The sequence below is a fragment of the Thalassophryne amazonica genome, chromosome 13, assembly GCF_902500255.1.
Source record: "Thalassophryne amazonica chromosome 13, fThaAma1.1, whole genome shotgun sequence".
Taxonomy (NCBI): domain Eukaryota; kingdom Metazoa; phylum Chordata; class Actinopteri; order Batrachoidiformes; family Batrachoididae; genus Thalassophryne; species Thalassophryne amazonica.
The window spans coordinates 47,093,195-47,117,609 of NC_047115.1; the positions used below are offsets into that span (position 1 = coordinate 47,093,195).

General features: G+C 39.6%; 1 protein-coding gene across 1 annotated transcript in view; it reads right to left on the minus strand.

The window, feature by feature from the left end:
- Window positions 1-20,142, minus strand: part of lhcgr (luteinizing hormone/choriogonadotropin receptor) — a 31,493-nt gene extending 11,351 nt beyond the window's left edge. The window contains exons 1-8 of the mRNA XM_034185370.1: window positions 19,891-20,142; window positions 19,693-19,764; window positions 11,355-11,429; window positions 11,098-11,172; window positions 5,092-5,166; window positions 4,832-4,909; window positions 4,605-4,673; window positions 1,687-1,761 (exon numbers count right to left, since the gene is read on the minus strand). Coding sequence (XP_034041261.1) covers window positions 1,687-1,761; window positions 4,605-4,673; window positions 4,832-4,909; window positions 5,092-5,166; window positions 11,098-11,172; window positions 11,355-11,429; window positions 19,693-19,764; window positions 19,891-20,051 — 680 coding nt within the window. The 5' untranslated portion in view covers window positions 20,052-20,142. The remainder of the gene's footprint in view (window positions 1-1,686; window positions 1,762-4,604; window positions 4,674-4,831; window positions 4,910-5,091; window positions 5,167-11,097; window positions 11,173-11,354; window positions 11,430-19,692; window positions 19,765-19,890) is intronic.
- Between the last annotated feature and the right edge of the window lie 4,273 nt (window positions 20,143-24,415).

Consider the following 24,415-nt stretch of genomic DNA (forward strand, 5'->3'; position numbering starts at 1 on the left):
TTTTTAAAGTTATCTAAAAAGATAATCTGATACTGAAAACATTATCTTCGATAATTATCTGATATCAGATTATCGGAAGTGTGCCCACCACTGCTTCCTCTCACATCCAAAGACATGCAGGTGAGGTGGATTGGAAACGTTAAATTGTCCATAGGTGTGCGTGCAGGTGTGAATGTGTTTGTCTGTGTATATGTGATCCTGCCAGGGTCACCCTGCCTCATGCCCTATGACTGCTGGGATGGGCTGGAGTTGAAGATGCATTCAGATCTCACGCTCTCTGTTAATGTCGGATAAGTGGAAATCACTAACTTTTGATCAAGTCAAAGTGAAATTAATTCCATAGACTAAATATCTAGGATAAATGCAAAAATGCATATTTTCATTTTTCCATTGTACTGTTTTTCTATTTCAGGGGTGGCCAAGTTCGGTCCTCGAGAGCCACCTTCCTGACACTCTTAATTGTCTCCCTGCTCCAACACACCTGAATCCAATGAAAGACTCGTTAGCACACCTTTAATGAGCCTTTCATTGGATTCAGGTGTGTTGGAGCAGGGAGACAACTAAGAGTGTCAGGAAGGTGGCTCTCGAGGACTGAACTTGGCCACCCCTGTTCTATTTGAAAAACTGATTTATACATTTCAACAAAATCTCATCCCACAAGTAACCTAAACCTGTTGCACCAATTAAATAACATATGTAAACATATCATCAACCTTCGTTCAGTAAGTCAGACTTGGGTATGAAGTTGGATGAAAGTCAAATGACACAGTTACGAAAACTAAGCAAATGATAAGAAACTGTCAACAACAAAAGCATAACGATATATGGGCAAATTGGGGTTGTCGTCGATATTTGTTCAAATTTTTCAGTTTGAAAATTCTATCAAAGCACCAGTTGTGGGAATGAAGCTGGATGACGGTTAAACGATGCCTCGGAATGTCAACGTAAGTCCAGATTTCTTGTTTCGTTGGGGCTTCATTGTCCTTCGTTAGTGCCGTGTGACTGGGGCTTTAGCTGAAATTCTCTGTTCCACTCCATGATGCCACACAAAAAAGCTGCACTTTGACCCCTCTCTCCAATCACAACCACAAGAGCCTATAACTCATTCAGAGTTGTCTTGGGTACTTTGGTGGCTGACATTTGCTGGGTTTACCAAACTGTACCCATCATAGGGGAAGAAGACCTTCAAAATGTGTTCCACGCCAGTGAACACCACAATTTAAAACCAAGATAAGAGGAAATTTCTTCACAACAATGCAGTTTTCCTTCAATCAGAGACTTTATTTGCTGAGCACTGCACAGACTTTGGGTTATTTGCTCAGTAATCAGAGTTCGGCAGTCCCGTCTGCCTTGCTGGTTGTTTACACAGACAGTCTGTCACCACCTTCATGTTAATACAACAATACGATAAACAATGTTATGAATACTAATCTGGCATTGCTGACCCAGTTCAAACCCATAAGCCATAATATTTCATGTTTTAATAATAAAAGATAACACCTCCAGAAATATCCTCTCTCTTGTATTTAACTTGGCCACCATCATAAAGTTGCTTTGTTATGATTTTAAACCTTAATTTTTTTCAGACTCCTTATCAAGAGCATTTTTTCCTAATGTTTCTTTTCCATCCGTGTTCCAAGCAAACACTAGGCAGGTTTTACTGTAATAATTTGATTTATTACTCACAGAGAACTTGGCCCTGATGCTCCTTCAAAAGCATTTTCTTCAATGTTAGTCAGGTACCTGTTGTCTCTCAAAATCCTACAATAGGAACATAAAACTGTCACACAAGCACCAAAAGGCAACAACTATTTTGTGGTTCATTTAACAAAGAAGAAGAAGTAATATTCTGATCATAATTATGTACATAGAATTTTACATTGATTGATTTTGTATTGTGTGTTGAATTGTGACCAAGGACAAAGACAACAAGCTCGATTAAAGCTAGATGTATATGTACAGTAATAAATAGTTTTAGGAACCTTATACATATTAAAGAACCTAACTTCAGTTTCTTAGAAACTCAATTAAATGCATATTCTCTCCAAAACCAAATGATACGTGTATTATTTCTTCTCTAAAAAGGTTATTCACCCTCTGTTTATATCAGTAAGCACCAAACCTCCCCATTTGTAATTTGTACTATTTGGCTTTGTGTTGGATTGATCACTTTAGCAGATGAATTAGGAAATTTTCACTGAAGCATGTATTTTGTTTTCTGATGCTGTATTTGGAAATAAAAACATGCAGCTCTGTTACTGACGTAACCATGATACCTCATTGGGGTTTGGGTAAAAAGAATATTGACAGTTCTGCTTAACAAATTTCAAGCTGGAAGCTTTATAATTCATACACAATTGATTGGTAAGAAATATTAGAAAGAAAGAATACTGAGAAAAAAACTAAATGCTGCCAGCTTGCTTGTGGTAGCCCTCAGCCTCCATGGCAGGTGAAATCTCTGGGTGGAAGAAATCCTGTGGTGTTAACAACACCTTTTGGACTGTGACTTCAAGGTCTAGGTCATTGTCAAACTTGACCGACGTACTGACCTGATAAACCTTTCCTGTACGTTTTTTGACCCTAGGCCTGTCCGTTTGAGAGCAATTGTGGCTAGGCTACCCAACAAACACCTGCCCAGCCACTGGGGTGACAACAAGGCCCCATCAGCCTAGGTTTATCCAATTTTGGAGGTGTCTGACCATGGAGAGCCACAAGAAAGTGATGGTGGATGATGACGACTCTGTTTGCAATCTCAACAGGAACACTGTGACACAGACATGAGACTTGAAACGGCTACCAGCCGTTGGCGTTAGCGATGTTCACTATGCTTACCAGCTCACTGACGGTGGGTGGACAAATAAAAGAATCAAGCAACGTAAATGTGACAACGGCTATTGGTTGGTTGCTGACAGTCATGTGGACCTCATAGAACTTGGAAGTATCAAAGGTGACAACAACTTTGTTTCCATATGAAGCCGTGTGAAACCAGTGTCGCAGAACGAACGGTCCGCCCCTAAAAATCAGTCCGCCTTTTGCATCTGCACATGCGTCATTTTGGATCACAGCAGCACGTCTGAGACGGAGTCTCTTCACCCAAAGCAATAAAATGGGTTAATGGGATTTACGGAGCCCTAGACGTGTCATCGCAAAATGTTTTACATGTGGAGAGAATATGCGCACATTTTATTATATTGTGCGCACGTTTTAAGCATCGTGTGAGTAAAACAAGGGCACGATCTACTTAAACATGCCCACAATTTGTAAAATGTGCACTCAATTACTCAATATTGCCTTGACACATAAATGTTGGCTATTAGCCAAGAAACCAGGAGACAGTGTAATACATTTCCCCATTAGAAATGGATTGAGTCATCATGGTTTGGGTGCCCAAACACATATAGAGAACTCTAGCTACCCAGCATGGCATCATCTGGAATTTAAGCACATTAAAAAGGATGCTGAGGGTGAAGCGTCTCCCTGTCATCAGGATGACAATTTAGGTCATATTATGGGGTTCATTTTGAACAAAAGGAAAACGTGCACACGTTTTATTAATTCGAGGGCTCAATTAAAGGAAAACATGCACACGTTTTATTAATTCGCGGGTTCAATTAAAGGAAAGCGTGCACACATTTTATTAATTTGAGAGCACATTTTATTAATTCGTGGGCTCAATTAAAGGAAAACGTGTGCACAAATTATCATGGCCAGAAGAAAATATCACTAAGTGACCTCTCCCGGGTTCTGTAGGGATTAATAACCATCAGATGACAAAGGTAAAACCTCTTAAATCATTCTAAAGTCAGTTATAAGTAGAAATGAAGTCATTTTAAGCAGAAATGAGGCAAAATTCCGTGATGCTTTGAAATGTCCGACAAGCAGGGAAGGCATCAGCTAGCAGCTTGTTTAGCCACAGTGCTCTGATCGCTTCCTCTGCCTTTTATGATTAAATAATGCTGAATTTATGTGGAAATGATTGTGGTACAAAAGCTTCAGATATCTGTTTCTGAGACAGATGATGACTGGAGTGCAGTTTGAAGCAGAAACGAGGTGTAAAGGGCCTTTAATTTATGAACCGCGTCATCGGGGGGGACAGATTTTTAGGGGGACCGTTCGGTCTGCGACACCAGAGTAGCACCAGACAGCAGAACGATAAGTAAAGTCAGTGGGATGTGGTGTTTCAGGGTATGTATTTATTACTACTTTGCTTGTGCCTTCCGAATACACTGTGACTTATAAACAAGCTGGACCAGGAAATACATTTTTTTAGCGAACAATTCAGGCAAAAGCCAACAGCGCGCCACATATGGTGGTACATAAGTACCTATATATGGTCGGGAGAATTCACCACAATGCCTGAACCTAGTTTTCACTGACTTTTTAATTTTCTCATACGGACACAGTGCTTGCAAGTATCTCATCTCCGTCAACATTTGGCATAAAGGGCCGAGCAGGAAAACAACAGGGCGTCCAATCTTTGTTTTGTCTTACATAATGCTTGTTTACTGGAACATTCAGTTTTATGATTACCAACGCGCCTTAAACAGTACACATACCATCAGTACGTCTTCTTGTATTGTTGTTAGAACAATTAGTGTACTTACAGTGTGTTCATCTTTGTTCCGTTAAATGCGTGAGACTTGATTTCCTTGAAGCCGTTTCGAACCAGGTTCCTGTCAAGGACGGCGTGTCAAAATTTTGAGTTTGTTTCCAAAAGCGGCTATCGCCAAGGGCGCAGGAGCGAACATTTAATTACATAATCAGACTGAGACATATCTAACAAAACGCTTCTCACAAGTGGCGACTAAGAGAATTTGAGCACTGTACTCACATGTCTATATACTCCTTTGTGATCCCCTGGAAAGAATTGGCAGGAATGGTGACAATCTGCATGTTTTCTGCCATTTCTCTGCACACAATGACAACACCCAATTTAATTAAGTATTAAAAATGAGTGGTTTAATAACCAAACGTAAGACATTGATGCCATCACATGAAACACCAATTGTATTTAGAGTCAACAACTTTGTACAATAGGAAGTTGTGCAAAAACTCAGTTTTAGAACATTCTTTGTTAATGAGCCGACTTACAGGATAATATTTGGTACCAAGGAAGAGACAGTTGTGAAATCCGGGAAGTGTCTTATCCCCGTGTTGGAAATGCTCCTTTGAAGACAAAACAGACCGATGTCAGAGAGGTGCCACATTCTCCCTGTCGGTAAGCGGATACAACATTCAGGAGCCACTTCTGAAAAATACTGTCGGCTAAATGTGGCTCATCCTGTCACATCGTGGCTGCTGGTGACTTATAACACCTGCGCTTCAACACGTCACAGAAATCAGCGCAACTGCCACAGCTTCAGGACTGAAAAAAAAAAAAAAAAAAACTAATTAAACCTGACTCCAGGTTTCATTGCCATCTGTGTTCACGTCCTGCTGTGTTCTCTGGGTGATACAATTAAATGAGATTTTTTAAAAAGTGCACACTGAGTGTAGCTTCTAAATGCAGAAGTGAGATGTTTTGTTTGTGCTACGTGAAGAATAAAACCATATTTAGTTATTAATGTGAACACCCTAATGGTGGCCAAGTGGTTAATGCGCTTGGTTTCAGTTCAGAAGGTTCCGGGTTCAAATCCCACCCCTGCCACATTTCTCCATGTAATGTGGAGTTGCATCAGGAAGGGCATCTGGCGTAAAACTTGTGCCAATTCAACATGCAGATCCACCTTGGATTTGCTGTGGCGACCCCAAGTGCAAACAAGGGAGCAGCCGAAGGGACTTACTAATGTGAACACCCTAAGAAACTGCCTCCCCTGCTTCTTTTTTTTTTTTTTTTGGGACATCATATTTATGTAGCTACAGATTTTATGCTTTATTGGTCAGGTGATTGGTTGAATGCAGAATTATTTAAAATTTAAACTGAGTTTTGATGTCAAACTTGGGTGTGGTGTACTGAAAAAGGTTTTTAAAAAAGTGAAAATTCAACAATAAAAAATGTAATTTGTCACATTAAATTAATTGTCTCTTTCAAAGTATATTCATAATATGGATGAAAACCTAAATTGTAAATATACGAAGGTTAAAATGTACTATCTTTAGTACTTTGTGCAGAGGACTGCAGATTTGGAATGAGCTTGATGAGAAGCTAAAAATATCTCATTCCATCTCCATCTTCAAGAAAAAGCTAAAAATGCAACTCCTGTTGCAAGATTGCAAGATTAATTTACTGATCATTGATCTTTCTCCATTAATTATATCTTGAGTGTACCTACTAATCTAGTGCAGTCAGAATGCTGGGATTATCTGTTGTGTGTCTGTTATATATCTGTTAGTATGTTGTAGTCAAAGACCAATATCTTATTAATAGGAAACTGGGCCCCCTATCAAAATCTTTAAATAGCTTCCTCAGGGTAACTCTTTCATGCATCCAGTCATTTGGGAACATGTGCATTATATATAATATACTGTATTTTAAGCTGATGTGTGAATAAACTAAACTAGAGAAACAAATACATTTAAGTGGTATTTCTTTTTTCAAAAGTTGAATTATACATTTTGTGGGGATCTACATAACAGGTTGCAGGCAAAAAAGAGATGTTTTTACAAATTTTTGAAATTATTCGAACAATTTGCCTCATGACAAGCTTTTCATTGTATTTTATACAGTTTAATAATCTTGACTTACAAACAAAAGATGATCAGGCAGAATGTGGTGTTCTTGGTCCAAATAATAGTATAATAATAAATTATAAGAGGGACACCAGCTCATATCCACATTGAGTAAAAACAAGACATTAAACAGACCTGGTTTACGGACTGAAAATAATTCTTTTGTGCGGTTAATTAACTTGATGTAGCGTCACACCAACACAAACACATAAATAATCATTTGTATGGGTGGAGTTTGTAATTTTTAATACACTGATTTATAGCCACAAATCAGAAAAAGTTGGGAAAAATACAAAAAACAAAAATAAACACAGTGATAAAGTGGTATAGAGGAGGAATTTCTTGAAAAGAATTTGCAAAATTTCAGCGACAGTTTGCCAAAAGGCACGTGGGAAATCAGAGCTCTGATCTGATCCGTTTTCCTGTTTTAAAATTCTTCCCTACTCCACCTCGACATGAAGCTGTGAACGGTAAATGTTGTACGATTCCCAGTTTCTCCACTCATACACACAGAAGCCTAGAATTCTTTCAGAGCTGTCATGGGCGTCTTGGTGGCTTCCCTCACTAGTCCGGCATGGTCACTCATCACCTGCTTGACACAGATTTAACAAACTGGTGGGATTTCTTAACAAGTGATGTAAATGAAGTCCAAGACATATTCAGTGACTTGGAAATGTACATGTATCCATCCCCTGATGTCTCCAGAAAACTCAATGTAAAGGTGATGAATGAATTCTGATATTTGGAACAAATTGTCTCAGTTTTTTTTTAATGTGTTGCAAGTTTGAAATTAAGGAACTGCTGTACATTAATAAATAAAATTAAGTTGATCACACAAAACATGCTTCATACTGTGTGCAGTGAAACAAAGTCAATATCAATGTCAGGATCATTTTTCCATTTTACAGATTGTCCTTTTTTTTCCTGATTTGTTTTTTTTGCAGTTTAGTTTTCAATAGTGAACTGAAAAAGTACTGGTGCTGCTTCCAGTATACTAGATTCTGGATGGCAACCACCCAGATTGACAATCATATTTGTCATGTAATGATGCAGGGAAGCAGCAGCCTGAAGGTTGAGGCTGTCAAACGGGCAACTTCACTGGTCCTTCAAAGCAAGAAATGATGTATGCCACGTTTTAGCTTTCAAATTATTTAGACAGATTGTTCTATACACACACCTAATTAGTCTTTTTGCTTAATGACTGTAAATGCTGCTGTGACGGCATAACTGTGGGTCTATTTCCAGACAGTGTCCTTCATTATTTCCCAATCTTTTTTCAGCTATTCTTGTTTATTTTTTACTTCCAACAAAATGACTGTATCATCGAGCAACTGTCATTTCCAAATCATGCTCACTTGAGGTAAAATAACATTTGGATATAGTGCTGTGCAGCATTTTTGGGCACATTTATTGTATATGAAACTTTTGACAAATAATGGAAAAATGGCTAAGTATCTAGTAATGTTAACAGGAAATATACAAAATGTGTCAGGTCAAGCCTGGGGAGCATGCAGTGCATCACTGCATCTACCACACCACATAAATGCCTTGGATCCTGGATAGCAACCACCCAGGAAGATAGCTGGTCCACCGTCACCTCCAGAAAGTAACCAGTTGAAATGTGGGTGCTGCTTTGGTCAAAATGTGTGGCCCATTCAATCTTTAAAAGAACAGTTTTTTTGTGATATGATGACATGATTTCTTTTTGGTGGTTTCTTGCAATTTATAGGAAAATCAGGTTGTAGTGAATCAAGTTTTTACTGTAATATTTTTTTAGCAAATGTTTATATTTTGTCATATACTTGGCAGTACACATATCAACACATCAATTTGTGTTTGTTTTATTTTCTCCCAGGGTACCCGATCATATACCTTCACCAAGTCCTCAAAACACATGTAGACTGGATGGGCTTACTCCCAGGCCCCCTGAAGGATCCTTGTGAGAGTGGACACCAGAATGGAACGTGCATTTTTCCCTCTTCAGTCTGAGGTTCGACTATCAGCCAGCACCCTCGAATAGACTTTAACAGGAAGGCTGAGTAGTGTGATGCCCCTGTAATTGGGGCATGTTCTCCTGTCCCCCCTTTTTAAAGAACCACCACCTCAGTTTGCCACTCCATAGCCGCTGTTCCAGACCTCAACGCAGTGTTGAAGAGACGTCTCATCCAAAACAGTCCCTCCACACCCAGAGCTTTCAGCATTTCTGGACGGATCTCATCAAACCCCTGGGGCTTGACTACCTCAATGACTTCCACCAGGGAAATTGATCATGATCCTCCATCAGCTTCCAGCTCTGCCTCTACTATAGAGGGCGCTCCAGTCTGATGTAGGAGTTCCTCTCACACTTGTTGGGAATACAAACAATATAAGCATAGGTCAAAAACGCCCCAGTTGATTTGTTCTAGGCCTAAAATTTGCCCCTATCAAGGGATTTCAAGCATGCAAAGGCATAGAATTTTGTAAGAAACCCAAACATATTGAACTACAACCCCTGGCAAAAATTATGGAATCACCGGCCTCGGAGGATGTTCATTCAGTTGTTTAATTTTGTAGGAAAAAGCAGATCACAGACATGACACAAAACTAAAGTCATTTCAAATGGCAACTTTCTGGCTTTAAGAAACACTATAAGAAATCAGGAAAAAAAAAATTGTGGCAGTCAGTAACGGTTACTTTTTTAGACCAAGCAGAGTGAAAAAATTATGGAATCACTCAATTCTGAGGAAAAAATTATGGAATCATGAAAAACAAAAGAACGCTCCAACACATCACTAGTATTTTGTTGCACCACCTCTGGCTTTTATAACAGCTTGCAGTCTCTGAGGCATGGACTTAATGAGTGACAAACAGTACTCTTCTTCTTTTTCTTCAGCTTCCACCAAAGATTTTCAATTGGATTAAGATCCGGACTATTTACAGGCCATGACATTGACCCTATGTGTCTTTTTGCAAGGAATGTTTTCACAGTTTTTGCTCTATGGCAAGATGCATTATCATCTTGAAAAATGATTTCATCATCCCCAAACATCCTTTCAATTGATGGGATAAGAAAAGTGTCCAAAATATCAACGTAAACCTGTGCATTTATTGATGATGTAATGTAATGACAGCCATCTCCCCAGTGCCTTTACCTGACATGCAGCCCCATCAACGACTGTGGAAATTTACATGTTCTCTTCAGGCAGTCATCTTTATAAATCTCATTGGAACGGCACCAAACAAATGTTCCAGCATCATCACCTTGCCCAATGCAGATTCGAGATTCATCACTGAATATGACTTTCATCCAGTCATCCACAGTCCACGATTGCTTTTCCATAGCCCATTGTAACCTTGTTTTTTTCTGTTTAGGTGTTAATGATGGCTTTCTTTTAGCTTTTCTGTATGTAAATCCCATTTCCTTTAGGTGGTTTCTTACAGTTCGGTTACAGACGTTGACTCCAGTTTCCTTCCATTCGTTCCTCATTTGTTTTGTTGTGCATTTTCGATTTTTGAGACATATTGCTTTAAGTTTTCTGTCTTGACGCTTTCTTCCTTGGTCTACCAGTATGTTTGCCTTTAACAACCTTCCCATGTTGTTTGTATTTGGTCTAGAGTTTAGACACAGCTGACTGTGACCAACAAATATCTTTTGCAACATTGCGTGACTAACTAACCTTAACCCTAACCCCAACTAACCCTAACCCTCTCCTTTGTTTCAGTTGACATCTCTCGTGTTGGAGCCATGATTCATGTCAGTCCACTTGGTGCAACAGCTCTCCAAGGTGTGATCACTCCTTTTTAGATGCAGATTAACGAGCAGATCTGATTTGATGCAGGTGTTAGTTTTGGGGATGAAAATTTACAGGGTGATTCCATAATTTATTCCTCAGGCTCCACAAGGCTCCAACCTGCAAAGCTGATCTGGCAACAGCAATCACAGAAAGTTGAAGCCAGATTGATGAAGAGTACTGTTTGTCACTCATTAAGTCCATGCCTCAGAGACTGCAAGCTGTTATAAAAGCCAGAGGTGGTGCAACAAAATACTAGTGATGTGTTGGAGCGTTCTTTTGTTTTTCATGATTCCATAATTTTTTCCTCAGAATTGAGTGATTCCATGTTTTTTCCCTCTGCTTGGTCTAAAAAAGTAACCGTTACTGACTGCCACAATTATTTTTCCTGATTTCTTATAGTGTTTCTTAAAGCCAGAAAGCTGCCATTTGAAATGACTTTAGTTTTGTGTCATGTCTGTGATCTGCTTTTTTTCTACAAAATTAAACAACTGAATGAACATCCTCCGAGGCCGGTGAGTCCATAATTATTGCCAGGGGTTGTATAAAATGTATATAAAAGCATATTTGCATAACTTTATCCCAAATAATGAGAATATGATAAACAGACCACTGGTGAATGTGCTGATAATAACATAAAAATAAACAACAGACTTACAAATATTCCAGCTTGGGCAGGTCAGTGAAGGCTCCTTTTTCTATAACCCTCAGACTGTTGATATTCTGTATCAAACTACAAGAAAACCGAATAAGATGAAAAACAGAGATCACAGTATTGTCATTGAATTTATTTGCGCCATTCATCAATGGCAGTTGTGAAAGTCAGTATACAGTTTCTACAGAGTAATCTTGTCAAATGAAATGCAAAACACACATACGAGGTGTGTTGCAGCGGATCACTGTGGCGTCACTTACATTTGAACCAGACTGTGCAGAGAGAGGAAGGCATGTCTCTGGATCACCGTGATGCAGTCGCTCTGGGAAATGTCACTGCAGTGGAGAGAAAACAGCTCCTCTTAAAAGATTAGCAAGAGAAATCAGGTCAACAAATTTAGAATTTTACAGAAACCTTTTGTTTTTTTTTTTAAATTGATGGGCCGAGAAAAGACGGGGAGCTCCCGTTATGGATTTCTTTCCTTACCTCCTTTCTTTCAGAAATAGGACACAGTTGATTGATACTAGGATGAAATCCATGAGGGAAACATTAAAATACCACCTGCAACAATTCATACTTCACCTCGTGTTTGGAAAAGCTCCAAGTGTACCACACATAGTGGATGCATCTGGGCCAAGAAGACTGAGTGAACATGTTTAAAAATGGGAACTAAACAAAGACTTTTAGACAGACAAAGTCAACAGGACATCTCCATTTGTCCTTGACCACTTTTGTTTTCTGATGAAGATGCAGCTTGCCTCCCTTCGGAGCCCCCTCAGTCTTCTGCTCCTCTTTCAGTGGTTATTGCTGTTGTTTATTCCACTCTACTGTAATGAGCCAAAGCATTTCTTAGCTTAATGTCACTCTGATCCACTTGAAACCGAGAAACAATTAAACGGCTCTGTCTTAATTGCTGCTGATTGCATTATGTGTGGTGTCATAATTAACATTTAGGAGCTATTCTACGTGATGATCTGCACTGAGTGAAGTGTATTTCCAGTTTGGGGTTGTTAAACTGTAGGAAGCTCACCATGTTAGAAATGATGGAGCAGGCCAAAAGAAAATTAGTTTTTCCTCACCTAAAAATGAAGCATTTCAAATTTGTGACTGAAAAACAACGCTTATGTTGAAATGATGGCGGCTCAGCTCATTTATAGAGGTGACATTATCAGTCCTTTTCTTGTTCTCAACGTTTATTTAATGTGGCTTTCATGTATTTAGGCATGGAAGTCTGGTACGTGGAAAGTAGCCATCTATCTGCCACAGTCAGGTGATACATTGGTTGTCGCTTGGCCTCCTCCACTTACTGTGGTCCTAAACACCGAGGTGCCTGCATAGTGGATCAAGCAGAGAGCAGTGCACCACATGACCAAAATGTCCTAGTTGACATTACTTTACAATGCATGTGGGACTCCTCATCTTAGTCTCTTTATGTCAGAGGTTCCCAATCCTAGTCCTCATGGACCACAAACCTGCACATCTTTCATCTCTTCCTACTCTGCCAAAAGCTGATTTACTCATTCGGGTGTGCTCAGCCAATCAAGAGCTACCAGACACCTGTATCTGCATGTGGTGAAAAAGTTGAACTTGTAGTGACATACAATTAACTCGGCAGTGACATACATGTGTCTGGGTCCTTGGCTTTGGAGATCGAGAGATGCAGGTGAAGAGCTTGTGGAGTCATGAGGTCACTGGATAGAGGTGTTTGGCGATGCCGACATCTTTGCAGGAGAACGAAGGTCCAAGTCTTTAGAGTCCTGGTGTTGCCCATCTTGCTCTATGGTTGTGAGACTTGGATGCTAACCAGAGACCTAAGGTGATGACTGCATGTCTTAGGTGTCTCCAAAAGATCGTTGGGTGTCACTGGAATGACTTTGTATCAAAAGAGCGGTTACTAAGAGAGAGAGACTATGGTGAGTAGTATTACTTGCATTGTGAGGGAACATTAGCTATAACATTTTGGCCATGTTGCCGCCCATTTCTCAGTGCATAATCCAGCACATAGGTGCCTGAGTGTTGAGGACCTCAGTAGCTGGTGAAGGCCAATGGGATGCCCACATTTCACCTGGCTGTGGTGGATAGATGGTTATTTTAGAGATGTGGGAATGGACCGGTTGTCTGCCTGGGTGGTTGCCATCGAGGACCCAAGTCAGTTCCACTGTGTTGTGGATGGGGTAAAGCGCAGTACCAGCTCATGCTCCCAGACATGACTTGATATCATCATCAGTAAACCTTTCTGGTCTCAAGGTGTGGGTACACATGTCCCAATGCCCAAAGAAAAACAAATAAATTGCCCAGCATAATCAGGGAATGGAACACTCCTATCAGATGATTTACAAAAAATAATTTTACAAAGTGGTTTTGGGTCAAATCTGTCTGTGCATGGAAAGAAAATAACCAGATGTGAAGTATAAGGTCATGTTTCATCTAGAACACTGGTCTACAAATTTTAAGAAGTTGTCTGCTTCAGAAATGTAATGTGCTATTTCCAATGGATTTTGGCATGCTGAATTCAAATATGACAATAAAAATGGCTGGTTGGCTACTTTTTCTAAGATATTTAAGTTTTTACATTTTAAGTCTACATAATTATATTGTGTTGATAGTAGAGTTTTCATGATAAATTATATACATGGGTCTTTTTAACTGCTGCACCTCCAGCCACGACTCTGTAAAGCTCATCAAGTTTGCGGATGACACCACCCTCATCGGACTCATTTCGGATGGGGATGAGTCTGCCTACAGGAGGGAGGTGGACTGGCTGGTGACCTGGTGCAGCAGCAACAACTTGGAGCTCAACGCCCAGAAAACAGTGGAGATGATCGTGGTCTTCAGGAAAGCCACAGCCCCCCCGCCCTCCCTCGCCCTCACCAACAGCCCCATCACCACTGTGGTCTGTCACCGCTTCCTCGGCACCACCATCACCCAGGACCTCAAGTGGGAGTCAACCATCAGCTCCCTCATCAAGAAGGCCCAGCAGAGGATGTACTTCCTGCGGCAGCTGAAGAAGGCCAAGCTGCCTGTCCAGCTGATGGTGCAGTTCTACACGGCATCATCGAGTCCATCCTCTGCTCCTCCATCACAGTGTGGTACGCCGGGGCCACAGCCAGGGACAGACACAGACTGCAGCGCATTGTGGCCTCTGCTGAGAAGGTGATCGGCTGTAGCCTTCCATCTCTCCATGACCTGCACGTCTCCAGGACTCTGGGCCGAGCAGGTCGGATCACAGCTGACCCTTCTCACCCTGCACACGGTCTGTTCAAACCACTCCCCTCGGGCAGGAGGCTACGGTCCATCCGGACCAGAACCTCCCGCCATAAGAACAGTTTCTTCCCCTCTGCCGTTAGACTCATGAACTCCTCATAACTCAGTCACCTTAAGCTTAACTCTGTCACTTTATCATTTTATCACGGGTCACTTTAGACCGTGTACTTTGGTTTTTAATTGCACTCCTCCCACTGCACTGTTTTTTCTGTTTCTGTTTTTCTGTTGCACACAGCCTTTCATATTTCTTTTTTTTTATCTTATATTTTATCTTATTTTGACACATATGTTATATTTTATCTTAGCATTTTATCTCTTCTTAATGTTGCACCATTGTACCGAAGCAAATTCCTAGTCGGTGAATCCTGTTCACTGGCAATAAACTTCTTCTGATTCTGATTCTTTCATGTTTCTCTGACTGTTCATATAATAATATTTCACCTTTTTTTTTTGTAACACTTTAAAAATTAGCAAACGATAACCCTTAGTACCATAGTAGTAACATCTTAAAACTAGAGCCAGTCAACTATTTCAAACATCATTTTCATTTTCAGTGGCCCAAAATTAGTGAGGTTTGACTACATTTATTTCAGAAGCATTTTGACTGTAGACCATGGAATTGACAATTGTAATGTTCTGGCTTGCCTCCATCGAGTATCAAGGGTCTCCAACTGGTTCAGCACGCTGCCACTATGGTCTTAACTCGGAGAACAAAGTTTGATCACATTGCTCCAGTTCTGGTTTCCCTTCCTGTTCACATGAGGTCTGACTTTAAGGTTTGCAATTAACATATAAAATTGTTCATAGACTAGTGCGTTCATATTTGGTTGATTTACTTACACCATATGTACCTGGTCGTGCGGTCCATTCTTGGATCTAGGTTCGGTGTGTGATCCGAGGGTGGAGAACAAGACAGCTGGTTATTGGGCCTTTTCTTATCAGGCACTTTTTTTATGGAACAGTTTGCCAATTGTGGTAAGACTGTTTGATTCTGTGGACTCATTTAAATCTAGATTGAGGACTTACCTTTTTTCTGTTTCTTTCAACTCGCACTGATTTTGTGGTTTCTATTTATCTCTTGTTTGAATTCTATTTTATTAATTTTTTTGTTTCTCAAATTTTAACTTCACTGCTGTTAGCTGATATCAAACATCTTGTATTGCTTTCTGTTTATGTTTTATACTGAATGAATTGATGGTCGCCCAACTTGGGTGACCATCTTTAGATGTGGGAGGAAACCAGAGCACCTGGAAGGAACCCAGACAAACACGGGGAGAACATGTAAACGCCACACAGAATGGACCAGGTGGGAAAAGATCCCACAACCTTCTTGCTATGAGTCAACAGTGCTAACCACTAAGCCACAGTGCTACCCTGGTGCTATACAAATAAATTGAAACTGAAAAAAGGTTTAAAAAGGTGTTCAAGATATAATGAAGTTGAGCCTTTACATAGCTTGTCAGTATTTTTTGTAGCAGTCTATACTGCAAATCTTGGAGGCTTCCAGCTTATTTTCCAAGTTGTGGTGTTGTGAAAAAATTGGAATGCAGCATAAATACAACCCAAAGTTTACCTAATTAACTGCAGTTAATTCAGTCATTTAGAATTTAGTCATTCATTGATGAACTCGTCTGCTGTTAATCAGTGAAATCACCCAGTGGAGTTGGTGGTTACAAAGAAACCTGCACCCTCTTTGCCCTTTCTGGAGTCAGGTTGACACCTAGGAACGAGGTACTTATCTTGGTGTCTATAAACTGGTGGTGATTCACTGTTAATCTGACATTGTGCAGAAGAAACTGAAATAAATCTATCTGAGATGCATTTATAATGAACATAATCATTATTTGCAGCCCTCATGACCAACAAACTGGAAGTGATACATAAATGAATCATTGAATGAAATTATTCAGAATGATGTAAATAAGGTGAAGGTGACACGACTCATCAGAAATCATTTCAGAATGTCAGTGAGGATTAGAAGAGATGTTGCATTCATTTATAAATCGAAGTGTTTCAGATTTATGTTGAAAGGTTTTGTATGCTAATTTTCATAAAGTAAAAATAAAATGCAATGCTAAAATACCCTGTTCTCCAATGCTGTATGAGCATTGTGTTTTTTTTTTGTTTTTTTTTTATAATTTGCAGTTGTTTAATTAATTATTAAGATCCTATTGTCTTACATACAAATTGTACATGTTCAAATCAAATCATCATTTGTTCATGTCATGTTGTGCAAATCAAGGAATATTTGTAGATCATCCTCTGTGTATTTGCAGTTATTAATGAGACAAATTTAACTCCATAGGAAGTTAGCTTTGAATTAGCAAAAGTTAGCGTGCCAGCTAAAGTCCACAAAATTTTCAATTTAATTTCAATTTATTTTCATTTATATAGCAACAAAACACAACGAAGTTCCCTCAAGGCGATTCACATAAGTAAGGTCCAACCTTACCAACCCCTGGAGCAAGCACACAGGCGACAGTGGTAAGGAAAAACTCCCTCTGATGATTTGAGGAAGAAACCTCAAGCAGACCAGACTCAAAGGGGTGACCCTCTGCTTGGGCCATGCTACAGGAAATTTTAGGAGTCCAAGCTGGTGTTCAGGATGGGAGGCTGGCTGAGGAGGGGAGTTGAATGGAGGGTGGATGTCTTGTAAATGACTCCAGAGGTGTTATCAGGTTCAGTTTTAGTAATGCTTATTTCTTGCTAGCTTAATATAACAGAAACAAAGCTGTTAGCAAGTAGCTACAACAGGAAGTGATGTCACCATGCTAAACTCTGCGAAATGTCTTGAAAATAAGTTCAGAGGTGTTATTAGGTTCCAAAAACAGCGGTTTCAGTTTTAGAAGTGCTTATTTCTTGCTAGCTTTTACATAATATACCAGAAACAAAGCTGTTAGCAAGTAGCTACAACAGGAAGTGACGTCACCATGCTAAACTGTGCAAAATGTCTTGTAAATAAGTTCAGAGGTGTTATCAGGTTCCAAAAACAGCAGTTTCAGTTTTAAAAGTGTTTATTTCTCGCTAGCTCTTACATAATATATGAGAAACATGTATATAAACAAACAAAATGAAGTGGTTTTGAAGAGACCAGCAACTGACGTGATGGTGCAGCTCTACTCTGATTGGCTGTCACCCGCGTTACTCAAAAACAAAACAGATCAGATTGAAACAGAATGTGACTTTTTAACCTCTAAAATACATCAAGGTTAGCCATCTTTGAACTTGTCCAAGGTCTGTGTCTCAAGAATGTTCCCTGGGAATTTCAAGAGTCTGGCAGTAATAAGACTGGACTTATGCTGAGCACAGACAGACGGACAGATGCACACATGGACAGATGGACAGGCGGGCGGACAAATGAAAAGCCTTCGCAATACCCGATGGCCATATTTGATGGCCTCGGGTAAAAAATGTAACTGAGAATTCTGTATTCTTCCTGTTTAACGGCGTGTTCCTGTGCTGGTGAAAGGTTGTGTCAACATCAACAATTATGTCTGGGTCATAAATAAAATATACAACTTTTTGTGGCCTTCACAAGGCTGCAGCAGTGCACGTCAGCCATAAAAACCATAATATGTACAGTGTGACATTTATGTGAAGCTCAGTGGAAAACAAGAGAAGATGAAGACGTCCATTTGTCTCTTTTCAAAAGTGACTGAGATGATTCCTTGTTGTCATTATTATAATGTCACATTTACTGTTCATTTATGAAAAGCTGCTGGAAACTGGAGACGTGTGTCTGTCTGCGAAAGATATAAATACAAATGCTGTTGAAAACAACAAAACATTTTGTTCAGAAATGATTAATATCTTCAACCATGACACATTCTCCTGAATTATTTGCAGCTACTTGGTGAAGATAACAGTAATAAAACCGCTAGTGCGTGCCTCAACATTATTAAATGCTCAGATGTTATAAAATGTCATTGCAAGTTTCAAAATGTGTCATGAAACCGTAACAAAAATTCCAACAATACTGCACAAACGTTTGTCAAACACTCAGCCACATTACGTAGACATAATTAAGTACATGAAAACAATTATGTATTTTCATGTACCTGCAATTTTAAAACCTTGGTGCATGGTTCTAGTCAGCAATTTATGAACATTTTATTCTCTTCTAAAATAAAAATGAGAATGTAGCTGCTCTGTGTACACAAGTCAACAGGTGGCGCTAGAGGAAAATGATATTTAATCATTTTGGTCCTTACTGTGCACTTTTGTGGGCTAGTTGTGCAACAATAGTATGATTCGATTATATTTTTAAAACTGGTACAGATAAAGCAAATTTATAATCAATCCATCATTTATTTTAATCACATTTAGCTTTACTTTGAAGAGCTACAGCAGGTCCATACAAATTTGGACAAAGTTATAATTTTTGTAAATTTATATGATCAATGCATTAACTTTTCCGAATATGTCTTGGTCTTTATTTATATCAATAAGAAATGCAAACAGGTTGGTACTGCATGGTAAATCTATCTGGAGTAGGCAGTTCTCAAAAAGTGAATGACTGTACAAAAAGGAGACAAGTGAAGGAAGCCACCAAGACACTCATGACAACTCTGAAGTAGTTATATTCTTCTGTGCTAAGCTATTTATAGCAGTTATACAGGTTCATGGTGGAGCAGAACAGAGAAAGGTTTTCATTCAAGAAAAAGGAAAGTATTCCATATGCCTTCTGGCAAACTGTAGTCAATATTTCATACCTAATTTTTAAGAAAATCCTTCTCTGATCCACACCACCATGAAGCTGTGACTCAAAAGCTTTAACTCTTCCAATTTGTCTGAGTGTTTTGGTGGCTTCCTTCATGAGTTTCCTTCACTCGGTTTTTTGAGAACTGCCAATTCCAGACAGATTTACCATACAACTATACAGCTTGTATTACTTAATATAACTTTTGTGTACTTTATGTAAATGAAGTCCAAGACATATTCAGTGACTTGAAAATGTACATGTATCCATTCTCTGACTTGTCTAAAGATATCTTGTTATATAATTCTATTTAATTTGTCCAATTACTAGAAATAACTAATTCCTACTTGCAATATTTTTGTGGAACTCTTGAATTAAAGCTGAAAGTCTACACTACAAATACATCATAGTTGCTTAATTTCAATTCCAGTATGATGGTGTACAGAAGCATTTTTTTTTTTTAAAGTTACTGTCCAAATACGTTTGGACCTGCATCCACTCAGCAGGAGCCCATATTTTTTTAACCCCCTCACCCCTTTTTTTAATAGCTGACTATTTTAGATTACGAGTACACTTTTTTCCCATGAATTCACTCACATTTGCTTCTTTCCCAAAATAAAACCCAGGAAACTTACATGATTGTGACGTTGAGCAGCTCTTTGAACGCATGACTGGGAACTTCTTTCAGTGGCAGATGAGGGAATCTTCTGTTTAAAAAAAAAAAAAAAAATACATCAGTTTGTCGTCAAATAAACTTTTTTTTTTTTTTTTTGGCGTCCATGCCTGTGAAGATGAAGCGGCACAGAGGAGCCGCCCGCGGTCTTATTACTTACAGCCGGCGCGTTATCGGAGCGGCAGCCGCGCGGAGCTCCGTGTCCCGGCTGCAGTGGAACGTGTCGGCGCTGCAGCGGCAGATGGGCGGACAGGTAAAAGCCCAGCAGGAGCTGACGTGGCAGCACAGCGCCACCATCAGCCACAGCACGCGGGGAGCCATGCGTGACAGCCGGCCACAGAACAAACTGTGTCAACCCTTCTTGTCCAACTCCTGCTGCTGTCAGCTTTCCGTGCGCTGCTGCTGCCTTCAGGGGCCGTTGGAATTTGCGAATTTACCGCCAAGTGATAGAGACGCGGCATTTTCTTTGACCAAGCCGTGACGATTTGTGGGCGGGGATTGAGACAGTGCTGTCAAACATGTTTAACCAATTAGGCAGCGATAGAAATTCATCTTCAGTTCTTTAGATGAGTAATTCATGCTTTGAGTCATTTATCTAGAAGAAATTTTAATCTGTTTGCACTTTACTATTTTAGAACAGAATAGAATAGTCTTTAATGTCAATGTATGGGGGTTTGGGGGGGGGGGGGGGTTACAACAAAATTGGAGGTGCTCCTGCAGAGCTACTGTACACCACAAAAAAGAAAAACAAGACATCTTATACACCACAAACTTCACAAACTGGTGTGCTGGGAGTTTAAGAATGGCATATACGTTAAAAAGCATTATAAATTGTACAAACTGTTTATGAGCAATGTAAACTTGAGGCACTGGCGTGTTGTGTGTTTTAGAGTGGAGTAAACTTAGAAAATTGGTGTGGTAGGTGTTTTAGAGTGATGTGAACTTCACAAACAGAGGTGTTGGATGTTTTAGAGTGACGTAAACTTTACAAACTGGTGTGTTGGGTGTTTTAAAGTAATGTAAACTTTCCAAATGTGTGTGCTGGGTGTTTTAGTGAAGTAAAATTTACATACTGGAGTGATGGGTGATTTAGAGTGGTGTAAACTTTAAAAAACAGGTGTGCTGGGTGTTAGAGCACATCATAAACTTTACAAACTGTGTTTTTTATGAGCAGTGTCAACGTGAGACATTGGTGTGTCATGTGTTTTATAGAGTGGAGTAAACTTTAAAAACTGGTGTGGTAGGTGTTTTAGAGTGGTGTGAACTTCACAAACAGAAGTGTTGGGTGTTTTAGAGTGACATAAACTTTACAAACTGGTGTGTTGGGTGTTTTAAAGTGGTGTAAACTTTATAAATGTGTCTGCTGGGTGTTAGCACTGGTTTGCTAACTGTTTTAAAGTGGTATAAACTTTAAAAACAGGTGTGCTGGGTGTTAGAGCGCATCATAAACTTTACAAACTGTGTGTTGGTGTTTTAGAGCGGTGTAAAGTTTACAAATATGTATTGGACGCTTTAGAGTGATGTAAACTTTACAAACTAGTGAGTTTGATGTTTTAGAATGGGAAAGTTTATAAACTAATGGGGTGATTTAGAGTGATGTAAGCTTTACAAACTGGCGTATTTGGTGTTTTGGAGTGATACAATTTTTACAAACTGGTGTGTTGGGTGTTTTAGAATGACATAAACTTTACAGATAGGTGTGCTGGGTGTTTTGTGTGATGTAACCATCACACACTGGTGTGTGTGGTGTTTTAGAATGATGTAAACTTCACAAATTGGTGTGCTGAGTGTTTTAGAGCAGCATAATCTGTATAAATCCTCAGTACGCATGTAGCAGTAGTAGTCGTAGTCGAATGGTACGGGCTGCCTCCATAGCCTACAAGCAGAGAAAGCTGCACTATCCCATGGGGCAGCTGGTGTCTGGTAACTGAAAAAGAAGAACTTCCCAGGAAATTCTAAACAAGATAACAGACATACATGATAACATAAGCGGCATTGTACAGATATACATTTATTTACTATCAGGAATGGTTAAAAAAAAATTCTGCTGATGCAAAATAGAAACTGTCATGGCATAGCTGGGTATACGCATACATATGTGTCATCTGTAAAAATCCAGTGTCGTAGACTGAACGATCCGCCCTGCTTCCACTGCGCATGCGTCATTTCGGAGCTCTGCCACTCGTCTAAGACAGCGTCTCTTCACCCAAAGCTATCAAATGGATTAATGGGATTATTAACCATCAGATGACAAGTTAGAACCTCTTAAATCATTCTAAAGTCAGTTTTAAGCAGAAACAAGGCAATACTCGGCAACGCTTTGAAATGACTGACGTGCAGTGAACGCATCAGCTAGCCACTTGTGTAGCCGTGGTGCTCTGATCGCTTCCACCATCTTTTATGATGAAATAATGCTGAATTTATGTGGAAATGATTGTTGTACAAAAGCTTCAGATATCTGTTGCTGAGATAGATGATGACTGGAGTGCAGTTTTAAGCAGAAACGAGGTGATAATCTGTGAACCGCGGCTAATGGCGCATGCGCAGTGAAGATAGGGCGGACCGATTTTTAAAGGGAACTGATTTTTAAGGGGGACTGTTTGGTCGGCGACACCGGGTCAAAGAGCAGGTAAGATATTGGTGGCGTAGTACATGGGGCGACTGGAAAGTTTTTTCTTGAGAATGTGTGAGTTTTTCAAACAGTGAGTCAAAACTCACTGGGTGCAATGTTGAGAAATATTGGCTTCTCAGAATGCAAAAGATGGAAAACCACGCCTTAGTTTTTCTGGGTCTGCCTCAAAACTTCTCAATTGCCTCTGATACATTGAAAGTAAAACATTACATTATTTCAGTTGTAGTTTCTTCTTGCTCGGGCTCAAAACTTTTCAATCACCACTCGTAGTTGTAAAATTGTGGGATTTTAAGAATGTTTAACATGAACAGACATCTGCATACACTGTAGCTGTGAATGGAGGGTAAACAGTTTGCACAATATGCTCCATTTAATAGGACTCTAAAGTAAGTGGACTTTTGAAAAACAAAAATGGTTGTATCTGACTATTTATGAAAATCAATAATTCCAGTCAATAGAAAAAGATCTGCAACACCCAAATAACAGCAGTTCTAATAACATTGGAGCTACTATGTAAAATGCATGAAGGGCCAGAGTACATCAAAGTGTGGAGGCAGTGCTTACAGCAGTTTGTCACCACCATCATTAGCAAAGTACCTGACCCCAGTTGCAGCTTCTTCAACCTGAAAAGGTCAGGTCACATATTGAGGTGTGAGCACTCGAAATGCAAGAAGTTACTATTCAGTCCTATTTATCAAGTGTACAAACCACTCAGCTGAACACATCCTGCAGCACAAAAGAAAAGAAAAGCCATTCATTCTGCCATTCAGGTGACATGTTCATATTACCCACCATGCTGTGCATCACACTGCACTTAAAAGGTCACACACTGCAGGGGGAGAATTTCATGAAAACCATAAAGACATTAGAACTACAGCACGTTAAAACTGGAACTCTATAATTGTTTGACAGGGTGTGAAAACACAGATGCACCTACTCCAACACCACCTACCAACCACGCTGGTTACATTGTTAAATTAGCACTGGTTTCAAGCACAAGCTATACTTTAGAGGCTCCTATAGCATCCAGTACTTTGCTTTCTTTGTTAGATGTATCTGCTTGATTGGAACACCTAATGTTAAAATTCCCATTCACAAAATACACTCTAAACTTATGATGAATTTAGTCTCAGTTTAGGGCAGTTGGTCATTTATTACCACCAACTGACAGTAGAGGATGGATGCTGTACGATCATTCCTGTCTGAAGGGCAAGATAGTTCAAAAAGAGTCAGTGACATTTGAACAGTGATCTTCATCTGTCTCAGCGTTTAAACTTTGATCTATTTTTGTAACAGTCTTGCTTTTTGATGTCACAAAGATCGGGGGGGGGGGGGATCTGACTCTTCACTGTTACTGTGGCACATTTGTGTTCACAGTGTAACAAACTGTTGTTCCAAATCACTTGGCAATTTTTAGGGTTGTGGATTTGATCATAAGAAGATCTGAATTGTTTTTCCAACTAAGGGTATACTCACACTATACACTCTGGACCACACCAGAGTATGTTATTTCTCCAAATTCCAGTTTGTTTTTGATGAGTGTGAGTGCTCTTGGCTGTAGCTGAGGCTGGCCCGCTGGCACAAAGTTGGCCCAACTTGCAGTGTTGGTCAGAAAGACCCAGTCTCATCCATATGTAGTGTGAGCACAGCAGAGCACTGACCTCATGTCACTGACATGAATATTCAATTTACTAATTAATATTAATTTGATTATTACTACTTGGATAATACAGTCTTCAATCCATTCAACAACATTTGTGTTATAAAGGGATTTGGGTTCTTAACTTTCTGATAAATATGAATCATGGTTAGTGAGCTGATCTGTAAAGTCCTCTGTCATCTGCTATGTCGGTAAAGATCTTGTCATGCATGCTGTGTGATTGATAGATGAATCCCTTATTGAGTAATTTATTCAGCGGGGCAGGTTGTATATGGGGAGGTGTGCTGAAGTAATTATTATGTTAATCCTGTGTAAAAGGAGTTTTCTGCTGTTGATGTCAAGCTTGGAGATGCATAAAGACACATTTACAAAAAAGTCTATGGGTCTTTGGAT